Source organism: Mus caroli, chromosome 17 (assembly GCF_900094665.2).
Source record: "Mus caroli chromosome 17, CAROLI_EIJ_v1.1, whole genome shotgun sequence".
Classification (NCBI taxonomy): Eukaryota; Metazoa; Chordata; class Mammalia; order Rodentia; family Muridae; genus Mus; species Mus caroli.
This window is the reverse complement of record NC_034586.1, coordinates 66,532,831-66,545,044: the sequence shown is the minus strand read 5'-3', so window position 1 is coordinate 66,545,044 and position 12,214 is coordinate 66,532,831. Positions and strand designations below refer to the sequence as shown.

General features: G+C 42.3%; 1 protein-coding gene across 16 annotated transcripts in view; it reads right to left on the bottom strand.

The window, feature by feature from the left end:
- Nucleotides 1–12,214, bottom strand: part of Dlgap1 (DLG associated protein 1) — an 826,285-nt gene that overhangs the window by 239,427 nt on the left and 574,644 nt on the right. Inside the window, exon 2 of one of the 16 annotated variants that reach the window (XM_029471243.1) lies at nucleotides 4,690–4,803. The exons of the other annotated variants lie outside the window; for them this stretch is intronic. Coding sequence (XP_029327103.1) covers nucleotides 4,690–4,803 — 114 coding nt within the window. The remainder of the gene's footprint in view (nucleotides 1–4,689; nucleotides 4,804–12,214) is intronic. 16 annotated transcript variants of the gene reach the window in all.

Here is a 12,214-nt window from a genome sequence, read left to right as displayed (position 1 = left end):
GATTTCTGAGTTCGAGGCCAGCCTGGTCTACAAAGTGGGGGAAGGTATGGGGGACTTTTGGGATGTAAATGAAGAAAAAATTTAACAAAATACGTAAAAAAAAAAAAAAAAAAAAAAAAAAAAAGGGAGCAGAAGGGATAGAGCCCTTGGTAGTGGGACAGCAGGTAGTTCTGCACGTTTGAATCATCCCAGCATGCACTTAGGTTCAACAAGCACTAAAGAAGTGGCGCACAGAAGCACTCTCCTATGGGTCAAGTTTGACAATAGCGATGGATCACAAGGAAAAACTAGGTGCTTTTAAATGTTTGTGTTAAAGCACTGAGTCTAGTAGAGAACAACCTGATTGTTGATACTGTTATTTATTATGATTATTATTATATGATTTTTTTTGAGTCAGGGTCTCATGACTTAGTTCAGTTTAGCCTGAGGTACACTTTGTAGTCCAGGCTGTCCTCCAACTCCCAACCCTCCTGCTTTAGCCTTCCTGTACAGAGAAGTGATTGCAGGCATGCGTCACTAGGCCCATCTGAGAGTTTTAATAAATGAGGAGTTATGGGGATTTCTTATCTGAAGCCTGCAACTGAACTTGCAGGTCATCGTTGAGAGGTTGAAAGACCCATTACCATCCAAACAGTGACCGCAGCAGAGGTTGCCAACCTCCGCCCACACGTGGATGCCTGAACAATGAAATGACATCACCGGCACTGAACAAAGGTACAATCTGTTCAGAGTCAAGAGTGGGCAGCTGACCACCTAAGGAGGCATGCCAGTGTGTCCTGAGCCTTCCTGCCTTCTGCTCTTATTCTCTTACTGATGCATGCCTTTTCAGTTGTTTATCTGTTAGCAGCACACGATTCAAACTTACAGACAGCTGGAAGAGACTGCAATAGATACGCAAAGAAATTAACGAACACGATAATGTAAGAAAGCATAAAAGGCTGTAAGGAAATCAGATGAGTCAACATGACAAGGTGGGTGGTGGGGGCTGGCCTTCACTTGTTTCTCTCTTGTCTAGAAGGGGTGACATCCAAGAACCATAGCAGCCAGCCTTGGAAAGACCTGGGTCCAGCCAGCATAAAGACCATAGCAAAAGATTAACCTTGAGCCATCAAAGCCTAGTCTGAAATGGATTAACCTGGGCAGAGAGCTCTGAGCAGAGGAGGCAGAAGCAGGCAGGGTCAGATCACATCCATCTTCTGGACACATCTCAAATTTTCCTAAGAGGAACCCAGCCTTTCCAAGGCTCCCTCTAACCACTGCAGCCAGAATTAGTTTTCTTTTGGTGAAATCTATAAATCTGATTTATTTACTTAGAGGTCTGTGAGCTATAGTTTGGGAACTAAATATGGCTTACTCTGTGTGTGTGTGTGGTTTTTTTTTTTTTTTTAGTAAAGAAAGCTTCATCAGAATGCAGCCATGGTCAGTTATTCTATCTTATCTGTGGCTGGTTCTGAGTTACAAGGTCAAAACTTTGTGGTAGTGAGAGAAATAGTATACAGTCCACAGAGGGGGAAAAAAAACCTGTCCACTCTCAATCTTTGAAAATTACAGGCACAAAAGTAATTGAGTATGTTAAATAGACGTATGAAGTCAGAACAGACTGTCAGCACCAGCGTTTCTGAGCCACAGTTCCACATCAGGAAGTATTCCTAGATGCATGTCCCGGGGCTTGTTCTATTCAGGTGGAGGATAGACTTTCCTGGCTGCCCACTGACCCTGCAAGAATGTCTCTTTGGGTTTAGACACCCTACGGTAGAAGAACCACTGTTTTTTTTTATTTTATTTTATGATTTCTTCAAAGGTCCCAAGTCCTGTGTACTTGATACATATGAGGGCTGTGTAGGCTGGTGGTTGAGGTCAGGAAACTCGCAGCTTCTTGTAATCACCAAGGTAGAAAAGAGCAGACTAACAAATGTACAAGCATCTCACTGTTTGTCCAACTCCTTCCAGGGTCCAGATCAGTGCATCATTCATTAGGTTTCTGCATAAATGCGATTGTCAACATGAGCTTTCACTTACTATATGTGTAAGTATTTGTATAATCACATCTTTGCTTCATGAAGTCTTTTTATCTGTAACACGGGAACAGTAACCGCTATCTAAGGAGTTCATGAACTTGAGTGCCTTATAGACATGAGCATAAAGGTTGGAAACACAGTTCTATTTTAAGTGTAGCCAGCCATAAATTTTTTTGGAGATGGCAAAGTGACAGACAGCCTTTTAGGATGACATACTTCTGTGCATTAGATATTCTAGTACAGGAATATACATGTGACAGACTATGTAAACAACCATAGGCAGAAACATAAGCATTTCTTCTATGGTAAAAACAGTACTCCTAGATTGGCCATGGGTATCAGAAGGTACTTATCTACCTATCTTCTAGGCCCTTCTAAGACATCGACTGTCTTTTGATGCTTATATTCTCTACCCTTAGGTTTCCCCAAATGATGTTAAAAGAGCACCACACTGGTTCTGCGTGATCAAAGATTGGGTATTTCAAAAGTTTCCTCACATGGAACCTTCCAAGGTAAGTTAAAACTACCACTTCCACCTGGACATCTCAAAAGCTCAGTGTTTTGAGCCTTTATCCTAACAAACCTGTAACAAACCTGCTGCATGGAATAGGCAGCTGTCCCTGCGATTTCCTCTTCTTACTTTCCTAAGAGGAGATGCCTCATTTTGTCGACTCCAGGAAGCCAGTGCCGACCTCCTGATGCTAAGAAGAGAGCCACACCGCCAATGAACTCTGCTACTCTAGATTATAAGCTGCAGCTCAGCACTGACAGATGTGAGGGGAATACTGGTCTTAGGATCACTTACAACTCTTTAAAACGTATATGAAGAAACCAAGAAATGGGAGAGCCTCATGCTAGCTAACATCCAGTCATTCGAATGCAGCATTCATTGGTTCTGTGTTTGCAAAAACCAGACCTATACATTCATAGGATGCCTATGAATCTGATGGTTAATGTGAATCGTGCTAAGAATTATTTTTAAACATGTTATTATAATAATTTATGCCAAATCAAGAGTCCAGGTACAAGGGGGTTAATAGCTAGTGTTGTAGATCCCCATACTCAAGCTGGGTTCCACTGTTCAGGGTTTGAGAACAATTTTCCTTCCATTGTTTATGAATATTTTTTGACACACAACTGTTATTTCATGATAATCTACAGAATACAAGCTTCCACTATAAAAGTCCAACTTACTACGGGTTTAAGACCAGCCTACAGGAAAAACAAATCAATACACAAAACAACAGTTTACATGAGTTGGGATAAAGATGACAAGACCATTTCTAACTTAGGAAGGCATGTTTGTAAGAGGCCCTGGCAAAGCATAAGAGCTCAAAGCTTTGCTGTAGCTGGCTGCAGGTCCTGAGATGTATCTACAAGTAAGACAAGTCAGACATTCAGCGCCCATGATGGTCCAATGGCTGAGAGATGGAGCCATGTGCACATCCTCAAGAGTGGAGTCTCTCAGGATGGGAAGTCGTATGGTGAGGTTTGGAGTAATGGAAATGCGTGAGACTTGGGGAAATCTGAGAGCCACAAAAGGAATGAAGACACTTAGAATGCCTGCGCGGCGGAAGTGGACTGTGCATCTCAAGAACCCACGGGGCAGGCTGCTGCTCTTTTGGGGGGAGCTGTGGAATGGTGGTTGCGGGGCATGTAAGGCAGAGTCTATTTCATCAGGGCCAGAGAGGCTGGAGAAATAACAGGCATTTTGGTGATCAGGTAGAATATAGACAACAAAACAAGAAGAAGCAGGGACTACTGTGGCGCCGTGAATAGGCTTTTGTTTGCAAGGTATTTGTCAGCACTATTGATGAGAAGGTTTCAATGACAGTAATCAGGTAAGTGGTGCTTGGCTTTGGCTGAGGGGGCAACAGAACTAGCCCTTCTGAGCCTTATGAGCAAAGGTCAATTGCAGGACAAGAGCCTGTGCTTATGAAAGAAGAGGTGTGGATCTGCTATCTATAGAAAAAAAATCCAACAATTATGGACTAATCTCCAAGGGTCGGGAGCAGCAGCATCCGTCCTCCCTATAAAACAGCCGTTGCCTTTTCCGTTTTGCCCTTGCAAAGCTGAGACACAGAAGAGGCGAAATGACCTTCCACGGTCATCACAATGGACAAGAGGTTTGCTGTCTGACACCAAAGCTTTTAACAGCATCACCCAGTCTCGGAAGAATCCATCATGGCTGGGTGATGAGTAAACAGACGACAAAAGGGGAAGCGAAAAGTGACAATGATGTGCATGTTCGTGGTTTCACTGCACTCAAAAATGAAATAGAACCATTAAAATAATTATAAATATTATCTTGTCACTAATTTTCCAGCTTTGGTAAAAAGGAGTAAGTACTTAAAATCAGTAGGAAGCAAGACGGTGTTAGTTCTGTGACTCTGTTACCAATGTTTACTGCATTATGGTTTAAACAAAAAACGGTCAGATGTGTGTGTGTGTGTGTGTGTGTGTGTGTGTGTGTGTAGGTAAGTGTGCTTAGGGGATCGGGAAACTGTCGGGACAGTCACACTGGTAACCATGACTCTGGAGGCCTCCCAACAGTGGGCTAGCGTTGTTAGGAAGGCTTGGCTCTGGAGAGCAAGCTTCTACCGCCGGCCGGCTGCCTGCAGCACATGGGCCCTTCTAAGTACTTTTGGTAGCTCTCAGATTCCCTACTCACTCTGCTCCTTCGCATCTTCTTTGTGGCTGGGAGAACTGCTTTTCTGCTCCACACAGCTTTCACCTTGACAAATACGACTTGGCTTAAGTGCCCCTGTATCCTTTTTAGCTTGCTCTTCTCATAGCAAAAGCAGCGGAAGGAAAAAAGAGAGCAGGGATAGGAAAATTACAATGACAAGGTATGCAGATCCTTGCAGTCTCTACAGACTGTTCTTAACCAAACAGGATACGATTTCCTTAGCAACCACCCCTTTTTTCACTCCTATGGAAGCCCAAGACTGGAGTGGGGCTGAATTTGTTTTGGATTATTTACAGTAACTTAAAAAAAAAAAACAAGCATGAATACCTACCTTGCTTAAAATAGGGGTTATAACCCTTGCCCAGGATCCCTCTACATGTTTTAAATGCTCTGGAAATAAAAGAGCCATATGTTCATTGAGATTATGAGATTGTGAGATTATTTCCACCTATAAATATGTGTACTTTTCTCTGGGAGACCTAGTACCATAAGAGTTTCTGGGTAAACATGCCCAAAGCATTTCATAAAACATGAAGTCTATGGTCTCAGAGAAAATTACAAGTTTTCAATGGATGGGGAGATTTGGAGCTGAATCAACAGAAAGAGCCAACAACTTTAAAGCATGTTAAATGGAGTTGGGCACGAACTCTCTTGGTGCGGCTGAGCTACACATTGTTGGTAATCTACCCTGTTCTCTAGTGGGTGAAACATCTGGGGTTGGGGGAGTTCTCCCAGGCCACTTAAATCAGCAGCCACCTTTGGGGGCTGCTGGAAAGTGTTATCAAGGTGCCAGATGACTCAAGAAGGGGACTATTGAGCACAGATTTTGTGATATCACATCAAGAAATAGTAGCCTAGACACTGGAGTCCAATCGGCTATACAAAGAGGGCAGGAGGGAATATATATTTTTTAGAGATTTATTTATTTTTATTTTATATATATGTGGGTGTTTGCATGTGTGTCTGTGCACATGTGTTCTTGGTGCCTGTAGAGTTACAGACAGTTATAAGCTGCCTTATGTAAGAGGGGCTAGGAATTGAACATAGGTCCTCTGGAAGAGCAGCCAGTGCTTTTAACCACTGAGATGTCTCCAGGTCCCAGAAAATGAATATTTACGAGTGGTCCATCCTGTATTTTGACTAGGATGGACCCTGGGGAGTTTGTTATCTAATGCTCACGGCTGTCAATAGTGGCTGTATCACACTGGTTTTGTTTTGAGGAAACTTTCTCTTTTATTGAGACCTTTGTGTGTTAGGAGAGGTTCGGGGTTCAGGCTAAGGCCACCTGAATGTTGCCTCGTTCACCCTTCTTTGCTTCATTGCATTGCTGTACAGCTGTGTGTATGATCTAAGCCTGTTCAATGCATAAGTGTCTTGGTACATCTGCTTGGAATGCTGAACAAAAAAATATTTTCTCTTTCATTGAGTAATGAAGTAGGAAAGCAGGGAGCCATATATTCACCAGCACACAAACATTTTCTAATATACCATTAACGTTATGTTGCTACCAATCTCATTGCAAAAATGAGAACATTGAGACTATATGGTATCAAGTGACCTACATTAAATGATAGATTTCTATGCTCTTTTTAAAAGATATCACACCATGCTCTCTAAATGAGATCTCGACCTTTGCCTCAACCATTTTTCGTTCATCATGAGACTCAAGAATTAAATTTTCAGGGCTATATTTTGAAACAAAATTGACAATTAATGACCATTAGATGCTTGGGAGAACCCAAAGAGCTTGGAGTGGCAGACAGAGTATGCCTGACCCAGAAGTTATAAGTAGCTTCGCGATGTAGCGAAACACAAGGAAAACCCAACACACTGTAAAGGAATTCAAGATTGAACACCCCAGTGTTTGTCTGTGGTGGGTCGACTGGTTTCTAGCAGCTACACAAGAGGATAATTTGTAGTAGTTTTTACGAAGGTGTTTGCTTTTGGATACATGGAGGCGGAGCTACTGGCTCAGACCAGGTGAGCGTTGCAATGTTCCATCAAAGCGGTTGATTAGTGTCTGTCCACAATATCACGATGAGTTTTAAGTACAGTTTCTAATTCCAAAATGGAGTTCTCCGAGGAAGACCAGAATTCTCAACCCAACCAGGTGTTCAGAAACAGAGATGGAACTGGGTCAGTTGTCTTCCTGTTGGGGGTTCTGTAGAAGCCCAGACATGAACATGTCATTCACCCCCCACCATACCCCCAAACAACGGTGCTGTTTGCTAATATCCCACACATCACTCAGCCAGTCTGTCAGCTGTCAGTGCTTATACACTCCCCACTGTCTAATTTGTTGGGCTCTGATTCTGATTCTTGGGAACATGAAGCCAGATAAACAGGGGATGAACAAATAGTACAGTTATTTTAAAATGCTTATGAATATAGATGTTTTCTCTTAGAACAGAAAGTCTGATAATCTTGTTGAAATGGTACAAGTTTAGTCCATAAAATATTCAGTCAATCATCTTGGATACTAATAGTGAAACATAGATTTTGAAATAAATTTCAGGAAATATTTTCCCTTCAGAGCATTTATCATCAATTTAAAAAGCTGGGTTCTCAAACGAGCCTGTGACTGATTATACTCATAAATCATTGACTTTTGGACATCTACAGACAAGCGAGGGAAGACCTAATGCATTTATGAAGGCGTACACTCTTGCACTTCGCCACCAGACATTGATCACTCCCTCTGTCATCTCGGTGCTTCTATTTCTCCCAGACGATAGTCACAGCACCTAAAGGTATGCTGCACTTAAATAGACCACCATGAAAGTTTTCACAAAGCCATACGAATCTAGTTCTCGGTATCTAAGAAGGATAAAGTCATATTTTGGTGTCTTTATGCACTTGGGTGATATAGAATCCCACTTTAAAAATTATCACACAGTGACATTTTCTCTTGAGGATTTGAACTTGGTGCTGTTTCATATAGCGAGACATCTATAACAGGTAGGTGCACAGATGGTCTGCTAAACAGCTATTCTCATCAGTATTTTATCAGGCTGTTGTAAAGGCCATGGTGGAGGTTTTAAATAGAGAGAGACATATTCTAATTTAAAGGACTCTTTTAGGGCTGTCTATGTAGGGATGACTAAAGAGAAACAAGAGGAGAAGCAGAGATGATGTTCATGGAAGAATCCTGGTGGAGAGCCAGGAAGTTGTGGTGAGAGAGGAGAGGACAGATTTCTTGATGATGATAGCATGAGATTTGGAAGAGAGGGGCCAAGGATGACCCCAAGGCCTGTGCCCTGATTGACTAGAAGGACTGAATTCTACTGACTGGAATGAGGAGGCCCAAAAGGAGCAGATTAGGGGTACAACACTCAGTTTGGGCTGAGTCAACACACACCACAGTGGCAGCTGAACAGTCATATAGTCTTATGAAGTAAAAGAGCAAGATCCAGAAAGAAAAACATTTCATGTTTTCTCTCAGTTTTGGGTTCAATATCTTATATCAAAACATCTATCTATCTATCTATCTATCTATCTATCTATCTATCTATCTATCTATCATCTATCTATCTATCTGCAAAGGGAAGACTGGTATAAGGGGTAGATGAGTGGGAAGGGGGGAGGAAGCAGACGGTAAAGCACAGGGATAGCTACGGACAAGGTGCATCATGTACTGAAAACAAAAGATCCTTCTTGGTACGTGCTGAGTGTGAGATGCCTGGGAGACATCCAAGGAGAGATGTGGAGAAGGGAACTGGACGTATGCACATGGTAGGCCACCACTCTGGGCTGGAAAAAATCCATGTGGATTTGTACATGGCACTTAAATATCTGAAAGTGAATGATACCTCTAAAGAATGAGTGTCAGTAGGAAAGAGAAGTGGCTTGGAAGCTGTGAAGAACCCAGCTTTCCTTCCATGAATGGCAGTGTGAAGATGGCAAGGTGTGCAGGTCTGGGAAGTTGAGGAAGGGTGGGCAGGTATTTAAAGATGGAGGATGAACTGCTACATCCCACCCCCAGTCTCCTAGGATAGCAACACTCATCTCACCTCTCAGTCAAGTCTCTGTTTCATACAAAAGCCTCTGCTGTTAATTAGCTTCGTTCCCTCAGTGGGAAAGCATCTCAGAGAGAAAGAGAGAGCTATCGAACATGGCTTTTGTTTTCTTCTTTGTCTCTCTTCAAACTCTTTGCCGACTTCCCACAATAAAGAGTACGTCTTTGCTTTGGAAAGTGCCTCCACACACATGAAAGAAGAAGAAACACTTAACCTTCTGTCTCCCCACAAACGCTGTCTTCTCTTCTATTCTCTTCTATTGTATTCTACTTAATTAAAAATAATGTTGCTCCCGACCTGCTAAATAGATTTCACTAACTGCTAATTCATCACGGCCAGGGTATTGAAAAGCAGCTCTTTGTGGCAACTGGCGGGGGCTTGGCTGTGTTCGTTATTAGTCAGAAAAAATAATGTAATTCCTCTTCACCTGTCCCAGCGAGCCTTCTGCAAAATCAATGCTTACTGTGTACTTGTTGAGTGAATAGTTTTGAGACCCTAACATCATGTTTCTTGAACTGAGCTCTGTGAAACTTGCTGCCTTTCCTTTATTGATTGTACCTCCTGTGGAGGACCATATCCTTAATGCTATTTAGAGAAGGTGTGAGTCTTTTTGACTAGTTCTCGGAAGGGGCTAGAGAAGACCATTCTTTGGATGATAGCCACCAGTTGGGTTACTATATGCAAAGCCAGTCAGCTCTGTATGCCTTTGCATATCCCTGCATATTAACCTTTTTGGATCTGGCTAGTAGTATTGGGAAAAAAAATTAAGAGCTAGCTGGCTGGTTCAGGGGATAAAGGTGCCTGCCACCAAGTCCTCTGACTTGAATTCAATCCCTGAGACCCACATGGAGGAAGGCGAAAACTAACTCCTGAAAGTTTTCCTCTGATTTCCACACGCATGCTGTGGTGGTGCAACTCACCCCCAAATAAACGCAATAAAGTTTAAAACAAATGTAAAATTCAAACAATAAAGCCCCCCCCCTCAGCCAGCCTATAATCTAAAAGAAAAGATAGCCATATTTTAGAACCATCTTATTTTTTAATACTGTAATTGATATGGTACTTTGTGTCAAGACAAAATGTCTGTCACATTCAGGATAGAAGGGAAAGTCTCAAATGTTGTCCCCTTTCCTAGTTTCCCCTCTGAAAATCCCCTCTCCCTTCCCCCACTCCCCCTGCTCACCAACCCACCCACTCCCGATGTGCAAGGTTTGAAGGTGGTGGATGGGCAGGTGTCATTTTATTCTTTGCTCTACCTTTGTTCTTGTTTTAAAATTTTTATACTTAACCATAGAACTGTAGAAGCATTTTCATGAAAATCAAATATGGGGGGGGGGAGAAGGAGAAGTTTCTGTCAATTATCTGCAATTTGAAACAAATGATCTGGAGAGCAATTATGAGTGCCAATTTATCTTAGAATTCTAAAACATTGATTATAAATGATGTGTGATTTCGTCTGCACACGCTACTCAGCGAAGCTCTACAATGAAAGCCTGGTGTCTAGTAAGTCCTCAGGAAGTGTGAAGTGAAATGAAGTTCGTCGTACGAACACCTACAAAGGGACAGGGGAGGAATGAGGGCCTTGCTATGACGTAATTCTTCCTCATGAAGCTCACTGACAGGAAGGAATAAGCTACAGCAAAGTGTACAGATCTTGGAATTAGGTCGGATGGCACAAATCTCATTTCCAGACTTGTGGTTTTCGGGTGAATTAAATGAACATCTTCTAACTTCAGGCTTTCAAATATAAAATGAGACTGTTGAGACTTACAGGGATATGGCTGTCAGGGTAAACAATTAAGGACAGACTAAATAAATATGTACAGAACATGCCTATTAATATGGAAACAGAGACACACTCTCCAAATGAAAGCTTGTAGGGTTTTCTGGGGGCATCAGGGGTTTGATTCAGAAGGTAAATTTGTGTGAAAAAAATCACTTTATAAGAGATTGATAGTTAAGTCTCCATGTGATGGAAGTCGCTAAATGCAATTTAATTCACAATAGAATTGACCCACAATGGAATACAAAATAAACCCAAGACTTTGAAGCTTGGTGAGAATGAGGGAGATGAGCAGATTCAGGAAATTCTCCAAAGGCTTGGGGTAGGGAGTAACAGACTGGTCAAAGCATTAAGAACAGAAGAAAAGCCCCAATTTGTTTTAAGACACCAGTGGGCATGAATGCGTCAGTGTCAAGACTTAAGCCCACGCTGAGGTCATCTGGAGGCTCAATCACAGGTGATGCTGCCGTCCTAGGGACAGTCTTCTCAGGAAGACCTCAGTCTCCCTCTGAAGGTCTTTCTAATGAACAGATGTGGCCACCATCACCGATATTACGGTAGTGAGTTGTCCATTTTGTGGACAAGTTATTGTTTGGGTCAAAACCCTAAGTGTAAATACGAGATCCCCACCTAGCTGCCCGGCAGGCTCAGAAAGTCTCTCTTGCCAACCTCAGGACTTCATGGTCTCCTGCATCAGCACCGTTACCATCGCTGTCACAACCTGGCCAGTCAAGTTCATTAACAGTTTCTCTTTATTTCTTGTTGACAAATGAACCGAAAAAAAAATCTGGACGTGAACTGAAGCATCATGGCAGATGACAATAAAGCGGAATCTGAGAGGCTAACTTCCCTTCAAAACCTGTTTTCTTCAAGGCCAGTAATTCATAAGTGCTTCAAGTTAATAAACACAGAGATAATCTACATAAACCAAGCTTTAATCTAAGAACTTGAAACACTGCATATATAACACTTACTGCACTGTTTGAAAACCATTTGCTTAGAAGTCTGTCTCACCCACCAACCTGTGAGCAACTTGGGAGGAGAGATAACGTTTTTTTGCAGACATTGTAATTCCTATGTATGATCTCAGTTCCAAGGTAAGTGGCCCATAGAGTGAAATGTTAAGTGTTGATGAAGTGCTTAACTTCATCAACAGTGTTATAACTGAGTTATTAATCAACTGAGAAGTGACATATAGGAACTTTTAATCCTGATTTTTTCCTCCCTCAACGAAGGGGAAGAAACCTGGTATCTGAATGGGGTAGAGGGGACCTCAGCAGGTCATGTTTCAGAGCATGGAGGAGCTGGCATGTGTCCTTGTGTGGGTATGTAAAGAAAGGATGGCAGATAGGGGATCCATGGCCAGCATTTAGAAGAGAGGATTTGGAAGCATCTGAGAAATGGCACATATGTTTCCATGGCGACCTTCAGAGATTCAAAGCTTCATCTCAAAAAAGGGCCAACTGAACTCCAGGCCAAGGGAACCAAGCAACAAAGTTGGGCAGGCCTGCTGAGCAAAACCAAGACCTGGGATCTCACCCAAGGTACATTTTATTTATCATTAACCCTCAGACATTTTCGGCAGGAGGTTTTCAAGAAGGATTGGAGAGAACATGATGTACTAACCAGAACCCCGGAGCTCTTGTCTCTAGCTGCATATGTATCGAAAGATGGCCTAGTCGGCCATCAATGGAAAGAGAGGCCCATT